Source organism: Oncorhynchus gorbuscha, linkage group LG23 (assembly GCF_021184085.1).
Source record: "Oncorhynchus gorbuscha isolate QuinsamMale2020 ecotype Even-year linkage group LG23, OgorEven_v1.0, whole genome shotgun sequence".
NCBI lineage: Eukaryota > Metazoa > Chordata > Actinopteri > Salmoniformes > Salmonidae > Oncorhynchus > Oncorhynchus gorbuscha.
In genome coordinates, this window is record NC_060195.1 from 59,838,820 (window position 1) to 59,855,920 (window position 17,101).

Genomic DNA, 17,101 nt, shown 5'->3' on the forward strand with positions numbered 1-17,101 from the left:
CACACACACACACACACACACACACACACACACACACACACACACACACACACACACACACACACACACACACACACACACACACACACACACACACACACACACACACACACACACACACACTCTCTCTCTCTCTCTCCCTCTCTCTCTCTCTCTCTCTCTCTCTCTCTCTCTCTCTCTCTCTCTCTCTCTCTCTCTCTCTCTCTCTCAGTTATATAGCTGGCATCAATCTGACACAACTCGAATAAATGGTAATATTGAATACAAGCACATCCCTCTTGCTCTGTCTTTGTTTTCCCTGGCTATTTGCCACATCATGAAAAACAATCACCAGTATCATATCCCTAACATTTAACCAGGTTACCCACATATCCTCATACAAAAAGCACCACTACAATAATCTGACAATGTCAATTACATGGAACCCACTGATTTCCCATTCTTCCAAAGTAGAAAAGATCAGCTGAATACATGTTCCAGGTCAAAGGTCAAATATCATCTCCCCCGCATTTTCTTTCCCAACACAACAGCCCCTCAGGCGCTGCTAACGTTCTCTTTCCTGCATCTCCATCATACTGGGGGGGGCTGTCAGTCCCCAGGTGGAGCTGTTGAGTACTGTTCAGCTCCTCTCCCCCACCAGCTTGTCAGTCAGTGTGTCCAGGGGAACAACGCTTTGGGTTATTAATCGATTGCCTATTTTAATCCTAGCAAAAGCTACTCCATGAACACACACACACACACACACTCCAACCGCAAGCACCCCTATAGGCTTATTTATGATGAGTATATCATCCTACTGCTACAGTATGAAAACCAGCCGTGAGGCTCCTTGTAAAACTAAACTAAATATATATATATATTTTAATGGTAGAATATATAGATGAAAACGAATTAATAGATGACTGAATAAATGAATGGGAAGTACTGATTACCGGTTGTTGTGGGAGCTGCTCGATTGATTTGACAGGATGCAACCGTTTTGTGTGTGTGTGTGTGTGTGTGTGTGTGTGTGTGTGTGTGTGTGTGTGTGTGTGTGTGTGTGTGTGTGTGTGTGTGTGTGTGTGTGTGTGTGTGTGTGTGTGTGTGTGTGTGTGTGTGTGTGTGTGTGTGTGTGTGTGTGTGTGTGTGTGTGTGTGTGTGTGTGTATATATGTCAATACTATGAGATTGTGTTACTTCTGAATGTGTAATCAGTTCATCTGTGCATCTACAGTGTGCATTCATGCATTGTGTGTGATCTGTCACAGTATTAGTACTATGTAAATAGATAAACATAAACATTGACACACCGTACCTTATGGAGATAAAGAAAGACCTTCAACCAAATAACAGGTTCTGTTCTCCCACAACCTTGCAGTGTCTCAGATTAAAAAGGCAGCCAGCTCACCTTGAATTCTTCAGCAGGATCCTTGACATTCTTTTGTACACATCACGTCAGAAACATGTGAAACACTTCCCAGGCAGTGGTTCACTGCTTTTTTTTGCCTGGAGTGAACCTCACAGGCTGCGTTATTTCTGAAGAGGTGTCGTTTCAGAATGAGGGGTGCTGTAGCTCTGCTGGTGTTGCTGTTCTGTCCGTATGGGACACGGACTCAGGGAGAAAGTGGTGGGGACAGAGAGAGTTTGGTAGAGAGCCACGGGACTGAAGATACAGAGACGACTAGTAAACAGACGACCGGCCAGACCATCACAACCCCTGATATCTGGGGCGAGGTAGAGGAGCTTAGAGACATGGTGGATAACTTGGGAACTGTGGTTTTGGAGCAGAGACAGAAGCTGAGGAACATGGAGAAACGAGTGGAAAGAAGGTGGAGAGGAAAAAGGAGCAGAGGAGTTGAGGCCAGACTGGAGAGTGAGAATGCAGGTATTTATGGATGTTGGTTCATTATGACCTCGTTTCAGTGGAGGATGAACATTTTGTTTTGTTTCCATAAATCCAGCTATGGGGACCAGACTGAGTCAAATCAAAAATCAAATCAAATTGTATTTGTCACATGCGCCGAATACAACAGATGCGTACTTACAAGCCCTTAACCAACAATGTCGTTTTAAGAAAATTGTTAAGAAAGTATTTACTAAAATAAACTGAAGTAAAAATAAATAAATGACAAATGCATTGAGAGAGAGGTGGAGGACTTGAAAGACATGGGTTTTGTTTTGTAACACAAATGAATTTGTTATAACGAGGTCAGATTAGAGGAGGATCATGATCTTCCATTTTCTCGTAATTCTAGCCATGGGCGCCAGACTGAGTGCCAGTGAAAGGGAGGTGGAGGAGCTGCAGAGAATGAATGCAGGTAATGTAATTTGTCCGCCAACATCAGTTGTTTACCGTTAGAAAGAAAGGGTCATGAATAAAACTGTATTTGTAAAATTGTCCATGAAAACTGTTTATAGACCGTTTATTTATGCTTATTTCTCATATGAACTCACTTCATATTTTAGCCCTGGAGGCCAGAGTGACAGACAGTGAGAATGGGAACACAGGTAAATCAATGTGACCGGATTCTGGATCGTAGGCGTTTGTTGCCTTTTCCTAACTTCCCTGACCTTTCATATGCATTAATTACAAACGTGTCTGGGATCTGTTAAATGATGACCCTGGTTTCGTCAGGAGAAAGCACAGAGCTATGTAGGGAGAAAGGCAGGATCCCATGTTTGAGAGAAAGGAGGGGGATAATAGAGTACTTCCTGGAGGACGACGCCACGCTGACTCGTTCGTTTCCATGTGAATTCTTAAAACGATGGGTGGGGCGAAGGCCTAAGAAGGTGTGAACAATGCTGAATGGGCGTAAACCCAAAAAAAGAGCCCTCTAGAAAGTGTGAAAAACATTCAAGGGCACTTTTGCCTCCTACTTGTCTCCAAAATGTAATAACAGCTTTGTCAAATTTCAAAGAAGCATAACTTAATTATATCATATTATATGCCGCTTTGAAGCTAAGTCTGTACTTTTATCAAATGTACAAGAAAGAAAATCTTGAAAATTGGACATAAGCTCACCTTCCTGAGTTCAGTCACATATATTATTTTTTTTTTTATTGAACCTTTATTTAACTAGGTAAGCCAGTTAAGAACTAATTCTTATTTACAATTACCCCGGGCCAAACTCGGCCAACGCTGAGCCAATTGTGCGCCACCCTATGGGACTCCCAATCACGCACAGATGTGATGCAGCCTGGATATATGAAATCATCCTGCTTAAAACAGAGAGTTTAAGCATCATTTGACTCATCTGTCTTTTTGTAATGGTAGCTTTAGAGGCCAGACTGAATGCCAGCGAGGGGATGGTGGAGAAGCTGAGGAGAGAGAATGCAGGTAAACTCCGTGGTGCATGTACTGTAGGCCTACGATTGCACATGCTTGTAATCTAATGGGATGGCTGTTGAGCTGTTGGCATAAACCTTATGACAAATGTCACAGATTGCATCTTTGTTTTCCACTTAAACCTTTCGTTAGGATTTCATCTCTATGTTTTTTTTAGGTGATTTTCGTCTTCATCAGAACCATACCATGTTTGTTTTTGTCTTTCATCAGTGAATTTGAATTCCCTCCTCTGTGTTCATAGACAGACCAAAGGTGGCCTTCTCTGCTGGTTTGACTAACGATGGACATGTAGGACCCTTTAATAGTATCACCACACTAGTATACAGAAGGGTCATCACCAACATCGGCAAGGCCTACAACCCAAATACAGGTTTTTGAACATTCTAAGACCCCCTTTTCACTTTGTATTCAAATGTGACCTGGGAACAGATCATGTTCACATTAGACATCTGCTATCGGACAGGTGTGCACAAGCATTGTGATTGTGTCATCTTTATCCCATATAGAAACATGGAGACAACCAGCTATTCCAGCGTTGCTAACAGTGTCCGTGACAGTCTGTTAACTTATTTTACTCTCCTCTGATGCAGGTGTCTTCACAGCACCAGTGAGAGGACTCTACTACATCAGATTCACTGCCATGGGTCTCAAGGGTCCACCGTCCATAGATGCCCATATTTACCACAACGACAAGAGTGTCATGTTCAATCACCAGAACAATGACAATGGGCGTAATAGGTTCTTGTCTAATGCGTTGACTCTAGAGCTGGAGGCCGGGGATGTGGTCTACATGCGTCTCCCAGTGAATCAGGAGCTCTATGATGAAAAGTCGAGTAACTACAGCACCTTCAGTGGCTTCCTGCTCTTCCCTATGTGAAGGGAGCACTCTGGTGTGAGTTTGAGATCAATCAATTATCCAGATCATTTGCACCATTGATGTAAAGCGACTCCTTCACTCCATCCAGCCTTTTGCTTTTGTATTTTTGACAATGAGAAATGCAGAGGAAAAAGAAAATGAGATCATATATAATCATAAAAATGAATGATTTGTTTGATTTGAAAATGTAAAAGGTTGTTACATTCATATGTTGATGGACATAAGAAGTCCAGACCCCTCTTTGACCATTAACCAAATCAAAGTGTGAACCAGTAACACAACAATGATGCTTGACTTAGTAGTGGTGTACAAGGCACTCTCCGGTTGACACTAAACAGGCTGTGTGTGGCTCTCCCCCTTCCTCCCCACAGTAAGGCCTTTGTCTTTGTCGCTCTTGGTGAACATAACTCAGAGAAAATAGATATCACGTGGCGTTCCAAAAGGTTTTGTTTTGGGTCTGGTACGGTTCAGTTTATACAGGATATGTTACACCTTGGCAGCATTATCAGAAGGCACAGAATTGATTTTCACTGCTACGCAGACGATATACAGCTTTACATTTCTGTCACCAGAGTATTTTAGCTCCACAGATAAAGTATTAGACTGTATTAGTGATTTAAATACCTGGATGGCACACAACTTCCTCCAGCTAAATCAAGACAAGAATGAGGTACTTATTATTGGAGCCAATTATTACAGAGAATTTGGCTCACATTTTAATTTACGGGCAATGAGGGTAAAACTCCAGGTAAAAAAACCTAGGTGTCATTTCATATTCTGAACTCAACTTCAAATCCCACATTAGGAATGTGAACAAAATAGCTTTTGACCACCTGAGGAATATTTCCAAGGTGCAGCTGTTTCTCTCTCAGGCTGACACAGATAAACTCTTTCCATGCTTTTATTACAAGCAGACTACTGCAATGCTCTCCTGTCTGGTACGCCCAAGAAAAGCCATTGGTCAACTGCAAAACATACAGAACTCTGCAGCACGGGTACTGACCAAGACCAGACGTAGAGCACCCATCACACCAGTTTTAAAGTCTCTGCACTGGCTGCCTGAGTGTTTTTAAAATCAATCCACAATTGCGCACCCCAATACATGTCAGACATGCTTTTAAGTTATGTACCCAGTTGGTCCCTCGGGTCTTCTGTCCCCAAAGCCTAGGAGCAAGAAGTATGGAGAGGCAGCCTTTCGTTATTATGCCCCCAGTCTCTGGAATAGCCTGCCAGAGAACCTGAGGGGGGCTGAAACTATAGACATAATTTAAAAGAGATCTTTTTAGTTTTGCTTTACCTAAAGGTGCTTTTTAGTTGTTCAGTCTTTGTTATTCTTTATTTTATCCTCCTATTTCAGTTTAGAATTAATGTTTTTTTTCCTGTGAAGTGCATTGTGTTGCATTCATGTCTGAAATGTGCTGTATAAATAAAGCTTGATTTAATTTGATCAAAAAAACGCCCTGCTTAATCAAAGGCGTTATTAATTAAATCTCTAATGTGACTGACACTATATGATCCTACATTAACAGTATGTTGTAATCTCGAAGGTTTCCCTCATGATTATGCAGATGTTCAAGGCATCTGACACGATACACTATAAATACAAACGTATGTGGACACCCCTTCAAATTAGTGGATTCATCTAGTTCAGCCACACCTGTTGCTGACAGGTGTATAATATCAAGCACACAGTCTTGCAATCGCCATAGACAAACATTGGCAGCAGAATGGCCTTACTGAAGAGCTCAGTGACTTTCAACATGGCACCATCATAGGATGCCACCTTTCCAACAAGTCAAGTTTGTCACATTTCTGCCCTGGTAAACTATAAGTGCTGTTATTGGGAAGTGGCAACGTCTAGGAGTAACAACGGTTCTGCCGCTAAGTGGTAGGCCACACAAGCTTACAGAACGGGGCCGCAGAGTGCTGAAGCGCTAGCGCGTAAAAATGGTCTGTCTTTGGTTGCAACACTCACTACCTAGTTCCAAACCGCCTCTGGAAGCAACGTCAGCACAATAACTGTTCGTCGGGAGCTTCATGAAATGGATTTCCATGGCCGAGCAGCCGCACACAAGCCCATGCGCAATGCCAAGCGTCGGCTGGAGTGGTGTAAAGCTTGTCAGTATTGGACTCTGGAGCAGTAGAAACACGTTCTCTGGAGTGATGAATCACGCTTCACCATCTGGCAGTCCGACAGACAAATCTGGGTTTGGCGGATGCCAGGAGAACGCAACCTGCCCAAATGTATAGTGCTAACTGTAAAATTTGGTAAAGGAGAAATAATGGTCTGGGGCTGTTTTGCAAGGTTCAGGCTAGGCCCCTTAGTTCCAGTGAAGGGAAATCTTAACGCTACAGCACACAATGACATTCTAAACAATTATGTGCTTCCAACTTCCAGGCAACAGTTTGGGGAAGGCCCTTTCCTGTTTCAGCATGACAATTCCCTCGTGAGCAAAGCGAGTTCTATACACAATTTTTTTGGTCGAGATCGGTGTGGAAGAACTTGACTGGCCTGCACAGAGCCCTGACCTCAACCCCATCAAACACCTTTGAGATGAATTGGAACACCGACTGCGAGCCAGGCCTAATCGACCAACATCAGTGCCCGATCCCACTAATGCTTTTGGCTGAATTGAAGCAAGTCCCCGCAGCAATGTTCCAACATCTAGTGGAAAGCCTTCCCTGAAGAGTGGAGGCAGTTATAGCAGCAAATGGAGAGGCAAACTCCATATTAATGCCCATGAGTTTAGAATGAGATGTTCAACAAGCAGGTGTCCACATACTTTGGTCATGTAGTGTATAACATCATAGCCCAGGTTGAAATGCAACCATTCATCACAAGAAGGAGAATGCCAGAGTTGTCACTTGTACTGGATATCTTTAGGTAGCTTCAGTATGTGTGTGTGTGTGTGTCTCTCTACCTTTGAGACGTGACTCTCCCTTAGGGGCGATAATGGCATTCTCCATGACAACGGCCGCATGACATCGCCGCTGCCCTTGAGGGCCAGGACACATCCTCCGGGGGATCACCGTGGAAACACGATAGGGTCAGAGGTAACCTCCCGTCACCCCCCCCCCCCCTTCTCAGGTGGTGAAAAGGATGAAGCTAGAGGCGAGGACTGTATCCCAGCTCTCTGCCCTGGTAAGAGGCTTTAACCACAGGCTGCATCTGCTCTGGCTAGGTCTGACTGTATGTAGCAACTGCTGCTTGCCGGCTGTCTCTAAGGCCAGAGCTGAATCAATATACTGTGGATGCACTCAGCACCCATGCATACTGTTACACAGTGCAGCCTTCGGGCAGAGGTACACTATGTCAACAGTACAAGATTTGACGCTGTATATTCTCAGTTTATTCTGTAGTGTTGCACTCTGAACAACATAGAATGCATAACAAGGACATTTTTCACATCATGTGCATCATCTTCCATCAATGTTCTACACATAGCTCCCCGTCAAATACCAACCATAACTCAATAAAACAAGGCTTGAACTGAAACACACGAATGCATTTAAAATAAAAAGTATAACCAGTAAAGACAAAGAAAATATTTAAGAAGAGCATCAATTATACATCTGGATATGTCAATGCTATTAATTTATCAAGTGTGTATCACAAAACGGCTCACTCAGAGATTCTGTACATTACTTATTTGTGAAGTGTGCTCCTGCTCTCCAGTGGCAAAAAAAGCAACACACTTTAGTTGATTATGGTTGATCATTTTTTATATCATATAGTAATGATATAAATATGTCTGGGGGAAAAAATGGATTTTTTAAAAAAATGATTCACTCAGAAAGGTGTGATACGTGGAAGGAAATGTAACATTTTAAGTCGTCTTATTTCAGAGCTCTGTCCTTGACAGAAATAATAATAATAATAATAATAAATAAAATGAGAGATTACATATGATTTAATCTCGGTTTTGGCACATTTCAACACAAATGAGCCAACAGGAAACTCCATGTACAAAAATGTAGATCCCATAAATACTGTACTACCAAGGTCAAATAAGAAATGCATCGTCACGTAAGTCAAACATCTTAATAACATAAGGCAGCACTGCCTCCAGTTAATACAGGTAGCATGATACAAAAACAAACATTCAGTGAACATAAAATTACCTGTACACTAACCAAAGTCTTGGATAAACATGGTTTCTATAACGTGCTGACTCCCCGTGCAAAACAAGGGGCCTGGGCTCCTCTAAGCGGGGTCCACTTGGAGGTCATGTGACTATGTGGTGGCCGGCTCTACTTTACTGCAGTCGCCTCACTCTAAACAGGAACTTCCATTCACAGATTTACTAAGAAGCCATTATGGCCCCTGTGGGACAAGAGACACAAATATCACCAGTTTAGATGAAGTCCTTCCTCCACCAGGTCACACAGAGTGTGAGCGTGTCTACAGAGGTATTCCACAGGGCCATATACCACAAAGATAACAGACAAACACCAAGGTGTCTCAGAAGAATACCAGCCTGGCAGGACTGTTTAGAAAGGCGTAGGTCGCCATTTAATATAACAAATGACGTCTTTACAGAGAGAAAAAAAATCCCCACTGTAAAATGTACACACACACAAAGATATGCCCTTCCCTTCTTTCCTGTGTAAAGCAGTGGAGGCTGGTGGGATGACCTATAGGAGGAGGAATTAAATCAAACACATGGAAACCATGTTTGACCCCATTCCATTTCACTCCTACCAGCCTCTACTTGTGTAAAAAGAGTTCACCTGTGGAACATGTGAGGTTCACAGAGAGAGTTCATGAAAGTTAAGAATGGCAACTTTATGTATAAAAGCAACCACATCGTAGTATGATAGGGGTAACCAATGGTTCAGTTGTTGGTCCAATCCAGTTGCTACAATGGAAAATTTTGCCAGCATGTCATCACCGTGTCAACGCAGGTCAAAATCGTCACTCACCACATTGGTTAGCGGTAAGGCAGAGGAGGGTGAGGAACCGGAATGGGAGGAACAGGGGGGAAGCAAGTCTGGTGCTGGCCTTCGGGAGGACTGAGACTTACGGACGGCTAGAGCCACAGCCTGGGCAAAGCAGGAGGGGATGCCGGTTTTCCTGGCCAGGGCTTTGGCTGCAGGAACGTATGGTTTGGGTGAAGGGGCGTTAGTCTGATTGTCTCCCTCTGCTGGTTCACAGAAGGTACGACTCAGCGTAGGAAGAGAAGAGGGAGGATAAGAGGGAGGGCGGTGATTTCTTCCCCCAGGAGGCCTCAATCGTAACTGGGTTGGCTCAGTCTCCTCCACCTCCTTATCATAGCACACAGGGGGAGGGGGTGGAGGGAAACAGAAACGGTCCTCGTCGGCCTTCATCACCAGACTGAGCTTCCGGAACGATCCTCTGCTCTCTAGTAGTTCAGGAGTTGAGGTCACCTCATCTCCAGGTATTCCATTGGTGTGGGCCAACAGGTCAGCTGCGTATGGGTTGGGTATCTCTGAGAGTGAATCGGACTCCTCTGGGACTTCTACCTCTAGAATTGTCTGTAGTTCTGAATCTAGATTGTCTGTGGGTGATTCGGACTCCTCCTGGGCCTCGACCTCTGAACTCTCCTGCTTGACTACCACTGGTGAATTTGGTGCGGTCTGGTAAAGCTCGCAAGGACTAGACACGGTTGGAGGACTGATGACCCAGTCAGTAGAACCTTCTGGAAACCCTGGAGGAGAACGTTTAGAATCCATATCAGGCTCTGGGGTGGATCCCTCAACCACTGACCTCTCCAGCAATACAGGTGTCTTCTTCATTGTCCGGTGGTGCTCCAACCCAGGCTCAGCAACACCATTAGAGGGTTCATCAATGGTTTGTGCTGGGTCTAAGGCCTGGGTCAGGTCCGCCTCCAAGCCCCTCTGCCCTACCAGTGACTGCCCTCGGGGCACCACGGTGAAGGTGGTCAACCCCTCCCTCAGACCGGGACTCCTCCAAGCCTCACCAGGGGCCTTGGTCTTGAGTTGGAGTAAAGAGAGGGGACTGAATCCCTTACTTCCACCCGACTGTGTCAAGGACACAGGGGAGCCTCCATTGGTGGAGTTGACGGGTCTTAGGATTGGGAACGAAGGATGCTTGAGGTTGGCCCTGGTTTGACAAAGCAGGAAAGGGGTTAGTGTCTCCCCTAGGGTGGGAGGGGAGGGAGGGCAGAGCGGAGAGGGATGGTAGGGATCGGAAGGCGGAAAGGTGCTAGAGGGAGGACGAGAGGTAGTGGATGGGGTCGAAGGGGGAGTGGGGGGCACTTGGGGCTGACTCAAAAGGCTGGAGATGTTTGGGGATGAGGATGTGGAGTCCAGGTCCTCCTCACACTCTCCCATCTCCTCCAGTGTGTAAAGTGATACTCCCTTCCCTGTAAAGACAGAGAAACCGTTAGAATGTTCGGTTAATCTAGAATAGAGAATGGCTGGTTGTTTGAGTAACTGAGTATTGCAATATAGGAAATAAGGGTGCAAAGACAATCGTAGATTAGATTGTGATTGAAATGAGTACTAAGGTGGTTGTAGCTCATTTCAGACAATACAGACAGCCCAGTTTCTGACAAAACAAGTTAATCAAAGCACTTTATTAAAATCCAAATGAATACATTTGCACAAGGAATAGCAACCTGTGTGTGACTTATAAAACATGATCTCCTCAACAGGTGTAGTTTAAACTATAAACTGATTGAAAAGAAAGAGGTGAATGGTCGAAAACATGTCAATTGAGGAACAGAAAAACAACAAAGACAGAAAAGACACGTTGGAGACAATACAACCTAATCCCCTTCATGGTTTCATTCAAAAGTGAACAAGTGAAGTAATGTACGTCATTTACACGGTGGCGTGTATTTGTATGTAGCGTCTCTTTAGAAGGCACAGTTATGAGGTGGCAGGGAACAAAGCTGTGTTACTGTGCCGAGGAACCTACCATCTAAAACGCAGAGAAAGGAAACAAAAAGGTTACAAAGGCGGCACAACGCACTAACAAAATCAACAAATAAAACAGAAATAAAATAAGAGCTTATAAGACTACCGAGTGACAAGCATGACAGTTCAAAAAAAAAAAACAACACGGTGGAGAGGAGGAAGAATCGTTCGCCACGGGGACAAGAGGAGCAGAAGGAGCAGGAGGAGCAGCACAGAGGAAGAGGAAAGGAGGACGCAGCTCTCACTCGCCGTCTGCAGGGGAGAAAGAAGGGGACACTGCTTAGAACAGTGGTCTACCATCCCGCTCAGGTGCCAGGATTGAGAAGTACTGCCTACCGGGAGCCCTAATCGGTGATTAACAGCCTAAAAGACAAACACCACTGCCAGGGAGAACCAACAGCCAAGCAGGACAATCAAGTCAGACAGGGGAATGAGTCAACAGAAAGAGCCCACTAAAATATTGACCACTAGAGGACAGGTGAGACACCATATGCAGCACATGATTCTACATGAGCCTCCCCTCTAACTCAGGGATGGGCAACTGGCAGCCCATGAGCCTCCCCTCTAACTCAGGGATGGGCAACTGGCAGCCCATGAGCCTCCCCTCCAACTCAGGGATGGGCAACTGGATGAGCAACTCAGGGATGGGCAACTGGCAGCCCATGAGCCTCCCCTCCAACTCAGGGATGGGCAACTGGCAGCCCATGAGCCTCCCCTCCAACTCAGGGATGGGCAACTGGCAGCCCATGAGCCTCCCCTCCAACTCAGGGATGGGCAACTGGCAGCCCATGAGCCTCCCTCCCAACTCAGGGATGGGCAACTGGCAGCCCATGAGCCTCCCCCTTTTGTAGGGCCACGGAGCTATTTAAAAAAAGGAACTCAGTCGGGGTCTCAACTTACTGTTGAGAGTTAGAAGAATAATAATAGAATACACAAGGTGCGTTTGTGCATCAGCAGTCACTCAATTAGCACACGTCAGCATTTCATTTTTTCATTGGTAAATTAGTCTAGCAGCTAGGCATATAAACTTGTAGTAAGCATGGTGAAATTACTGACTGGGGTGGGTACCACTGATCAGCAGTTATCATATTTAAAAAATATATGAATTGTCACCACCATATGGCAAAATGTGTAGAATTGCAGGAAATGTGTGGTAGAACTACATTTTTCTCTCCGTCCCATGGGGGAAAAAAAAAAAAAAAAAAATCATAGAATTGCAGGAAATGAACCTCAAAATGTAAATTGTTGAACTTTGCAGTCATGAGTCGGGCGGGGGGTATGAGTTGGGTATGCAGACCCGCCCCCACCCCATCAAAGTTGCCAATCCCTGATCTTAACTAAATATTACAACACTGAGAGTCCATTCGGATTACAAGTCAACTAGTGATTCAATATGACTGACCTTTGATCTCAGTGTCCTGGGGTGCTCCTTTGTGGGTGTTAACACAGGAGGATGGTGGTGGGGAGGCACAGGGGGGTGGCGGGGGGGCTCTCCTCTTCTTCCTAGAGGTCAACTGGAAAACACCAGAAACAAATAGCGGTTTAACCCAGGATCCTCTAAATCTACCTTACATTCTCACTGTGGTCAGGGAACAATGACTTGGAACCACTAGTTAAAGTCTAAAGTCTACGGCTGAGTCTCAATAGAATTAACATGCTTCCTTTTCTTGTGTCCTTTTCTCTATAACCACTAAACTCGCAAGGCATAATCAGGCAATCAGATCAGGTGAAGTCAATATGGTGGAAGCCTCCCCTGTCTTTTCACATATAGAGCCCCACCGTGGTGTAATAATACCCATTAAAATAAACTACCGGTCAAACAAGGAAATGGTTCCAATTGTTCTTCCAATAGGGGATTTTTGAAACACTGAAGTGTTTCATGCAGGCTTAACAAAGCAAACAAGCAAAGGAAACCATGAAAGAGTATCGAGAGACACCCCTAAATCCGACTCCCTAACCACCAGTCACTCACCGGCTGGACGTTGAGGTTAGCAGGGACACTTTGGGAGCCTGCCATGGGGGGCATGGGTGCCCGTCTTTTCTTGACCATGGTGTTGTCCATGGGCAGGGTGTTGGAGGAGTGGATACCCAGGGAGTTCATGCCGATGCTGGCCACCCGCGGGTTTTTCAGACCACGCGAGGCCGGGGCGCTCACTGAGAGACCCTTCAGAAGACGACCACAGCAACAAAAACATATCACAAAGCTTTATCGGTGTACACTGAAATCATACCACGCACTCAAATCTAGCACGGCTGAGGAAAAAAAAAAACTGCATTCACAGATCTAGTCAAAGTCTAAAATCGACTTCTTACACAACGCTTACGTACGATGGTAAAGCTAAGCTGTGGAAGAGTAAAACAAAATTACCTTTTCTGGTTTCTTCTTAATTCTCCTGAATAAGCCGAACAATCCCCTGTTCTCTTTCTCCTTCCGTTTCTGCTCTTTACTTGGTAGGGGGGGTGTTTCTACAGGTGCTTCTAGGAGAAGGAAATAGCAACGACAGATGGTTGAGAACCGGTATTCTAATGAAATGTGCTCAGTGCCGAAATCTTGGGGCATTTTCAGAGATTTTCGTTAAGTGTTGTACCCTCGGGGGGAGGTAGTGTGATAACCACTTCAGGACTGACAGCTGTTCAAGACATCCATGTTAGCAGTTTCATATTTGCAGTATATAGACACTATGCACTCAGTGGGTAAATAGCATGCTGTAGACAATCTCCAAAACACAGTTTGGGTATGAAACGTCATGAGTACGTCATCACTACCAGTGGCACCAAAACTCAGAAAGCGGAGTAACATAAAATCATCTCTCACCTGCCATGTCCTTGGCGTATAGTTCCCTTAGTCCATAGTCATCGAGGGACCTGCTGAGGTTTAAAGGTCCTTCAGAGTCGTTGGCGCTCAGCAAAATGGTGGACTCCAGGTCAAACTCACACTTCTCACACACCGCAGGCAGGAGCTGCTCCAGAGGGACTCTAGGGTTGACCCTCACAACGGCCTTATGGTTCTTCTTGTAGTTGATCAGCAGACGTACGGTGACCTACAGGAAACAGTATCCCTTCAGTTCATGAACTGACCTAGGTTGGAGATTGGCTAGTGTGTACAGACGCATTTTGTCAGTATTTACCTCTGGCACGTACGGCCTCTTTATCTTCTCCTCTCCCCCTTTAGGTTTCAGTAGGATCCTGTGAGGCTCCATGGCTCCAATCAGAGTGCTGGGTTTGAAGGAGATGTCGTTTCTATTGGCCGACTGGATTTCCATGGTGAAGTCAGATGGATTCAGGTGGTACTGGGCACAGAGTGTGACCAGTAAGTCCATCACAGGTTTACTGTAGAGACACAAACACAGTGCAGTTGCACTACATGTGTCCACAGTATAGAGCTATATTCATGGTTAAAATGTATTTTAATGATGTTCAAATAAAAAGAGGAATCAATTCACATTTAAGTAATTTAGAAGACGCTCTTATCCAGAGAGACTTACATTAGTGAGTGCATCCATTTTCATACTCAGTCAGTCCATTCCAAATACACAGCATGACTTCGTATGGCTCCAATGAAACATTCGGTCTTGTATGCCTCTTACCTCCCATGTACAGTGGCCATTTTCTCCAGGCCTCCTGGTAGAACCACTGCTAGAGTATGCTCCCTCTCCAAAGGGTTCTCCTCCTCCTCCATGGATCTTCCCCAGGGGTCTAGACGCGACCAAAGTCTGAGACTTGACTGAATCTCAGGTGAATCTCCTAACAGAGAGGGACAATGTCAACATAAGGAGAAGTTGACATCCTGTGAGAAGCTGATGTCACAGTCAACTAAGTGTTACAGTGGTACAGGACTTACACTGCATGACCAAAAGTATGTGGACACCTGCTCATCCAACATCTCATTCCAAAATCAAGGGCAATAATATGGAGTTGGTCCCCCATTTGCTGCTATAACAGCCTCCACTGTTCTGGGAAGGCGTTCCACTACATGTTGGAACATTGCCGCGAGGACTGGTTTCTATTCAGCCACAAAAACATTAGTGAGGTCGGGCACTGACGTTGGGCGATTAGGCCTGGCTCGCAGTCGGTGTTTCAATTCATCCCAAAGGTGTTCGATGGAGTTGAGGCCAGGGCTCTGTGCAGGCCAGTCAAGTTCTTCCACACCGATCTCAACAAATCATTTCTGTATGGACCTTGTTTTGTGCATGGGGGCATGGTCATGCTGAAACAGGGAAGGGCCTTCCTCAGACTGTTGCCACAAAGTTGGAAGCACATCATCTTCTAGAATGTCATTGTATGCTGTAGCGTTAAGATTTCCCTTCACTGCAACTAAGGGGCCCGATGAAGGGGCCTAGCCCATGAAAAACATCCCCAGACCATTATTTCTCCTCCACCAAACATTACAGTTGTAACTATGCATTGGGGAAGGTAGCCTCCTCCTGGCAGCCGCCAAACCCAGATTCCTCGGGTTGCAACAGAGGACAGCTGATATTTACACGCTATGTGCTTCAGCACTTAGCAATCCTGTTCTGTAAGCTTGTGTGGCCTACTACTTTGCGGCCGAGCCGCTGTTGCTCCTAGACATTTCCACTTCACAATAACAGCACTTAAATGTTGACCAGGGCAGCTCTAGAAGGGCAGAAATTTGACAAAGTCTTGCCTGGGCCCGACCTCTGAGGACCTGTGTGAAATGTCTTGTTTCTGCTCTAAAAGTACTTTGGAGATGGCATTTAAATGCCTGAGAGAGGAGCCCCTCTGGGCCTAACCGATAAACCCTTTCCATCCCATCCCTTCATGGTCTCTGAAAAAAATAAACATTCATCCACTTGTAAAGCTGGGGCTACTCACACATGTGCTCGACATGAAATACTTATGTACAGGAGGTACGGTCACTTATACAATGTTTGTGTATATGTGAAATCTAAAACCAATCGTCCTTTTCGCAGACAAAAACATGGACATATCCTACAAGATTTACTCGGCAAGAGTAAATACATTTAAATTGTTTTAATTTTAAATTGTCACCAGACTTGACCACCTGACAATTACTGGATTTTGACTTTGTGCGCATTTGGCACACTTGTTCGAAATTAAATGTTTTAATGTAACTTCCAAGTGCTTTTATACTACTACTACTTGTCGTTTAAACGTGATACAAACTACAACAACAGAAGTCTACTTACGAGACAACATCGGAACGGCTTTTCTGGACACGGTCGTCAAATAAGAAAGACCCAATATTCACGCACACAAACGTATTGTTCAGCGTTTTGGGGCACGCGTAGTTGACAAAACTGAGCACCAGCATGCAAAGTGTCAAACCCCTAGTTTATGTCAGAAGCGAGTTCAACAATGCATGCCTTCCTCTGCAGCTGTGAGTAAATGTTCGTCACCACGTTCCTATACTGTAATACGTGAGTGCTGCTCTCCGGAATGCGTTGCTAGGAGGCTTTATAGTTCTAGGACTCCCAACACGTTGGGTATGCCTGCCCTCCACTCAATGTGGAAGAATATGCGGGGGGCTCCTGTGAACATCTAAATTACATAACTAAAACACGTTTTACTATATAGCCGTTCTGTCCTGTACTCTTAAACCAATGCACAACTGAATGATAGTTGTAATCAGGGAATGTAATTGAATATGTTAAACACTTAAATTCACAAAAAAAAATCTCTCTTTAAAATAGAGCAAATATACTCGGAATAGACCAAGCACATAATTAAATGCAGCCCTGCCTGGGCCATGTTGGTCAACTGGCTAATGCAAACCAGAATAGGCTTTACTCCTCCAAGAGCCAGACGGATTAGTGCTCCCCAAGCCCTGTCCCAACATATTGTCCAGCAGTTACACAACAATCGAATCCACAAATCAGTTTCAACTAGACAATGTCCTCACCTCTCTCTGTCCAGAAATGAGATATCTTCCATCAACATGACTGTCATTTCACCACCATCAGAGGGAGAGAATTAGAGAGAGGGAGAGATCCCTTGCTCTGTAATCCTTGTTTAGCA

General features: G+C 44.9%; 2 protein-coding genes across 4 annotated transcripts; one reads left to right on the forward strand and one right to left on the reverse strand.

The window, feature by feature from the left end:
* Positions 1 to 1,497: 1,497 nt before the first annotated feature.
* Positions 1,498 to 5,628, forward strand: LOC124011643 (collagen alpha-2(VIII) chain-like). 2 transcript variants are annotated; one of them, XM_046325099.1, is made up of 6 exons: positions 1,498 to 1,863; positions 2,234 to 2,296; positions 2,445 to 2,486; positions 3,253 to 3,315; positions 3,566 to 3,694; positions 3,915 to 5,628. In XM_046325099.1, exons 1-6 carry the CDS (start codon positions 1,536 to 1,538, stop codon positions 4,199 to 4,201), a joined length of 912 nt encoding a protein of 303 aa, XP_046181055.1. In that variant the 5' UTR covers positions 1,498 to 1,535; the 3' UTR covers positions 4,202 to 5,628. The 2 variants fall into 2 exon arrangements, with proteins under 2 accessions (XP_046181055.1, XP_046181056.1); XM_046325100.1 differs by lacking the exon at positions 2,445 to 2,486.
* Positions 5,629 to 7,518: 1,890 nt separating this feature from the next.
* Positions 7,519 to 17,101, reverse strand: LOC124010476 (cordon-bleu protein-like 1). 2 transcript variants are annotated; one of them, XM_046322926.1, is made up of 8 exons: positions 16,986 to 17,101; positions 14,692 to 14,848; positions 14,233 to 14,434; positions 13,920 to 14,145; positions 13,473 to 13,582; positions 13,077 to 13,268; positions 12,507 to 12,618; positions 7,519 to 10,548 (listed from the first exon to the last, which is right to left on the reverse strand). In XM_046322926.1, the coding sequence occupies exons 2-8, from the start codon at positions 14,781 to 14,783 to the stop codon at positions 9,098 to 9,100; spliced, it is 2,385 nt and encodes a 794-aa protein (XP_046178882.1). In that variant the 5' UTR covers positions 14,784 to 14,848; positions 16,986 to 17,101; the 3' UTR covers positions 7,519 to 9,097. The 2 variants fall into 2 exon arrangements, with proteins under 2 accessions (XP_046178882.1, XP_046178881.1); XM_046322925.1 differs by lacking the exon at positions 16,986 to 17,101 and adding an exon at positions 16,273 to 16,523.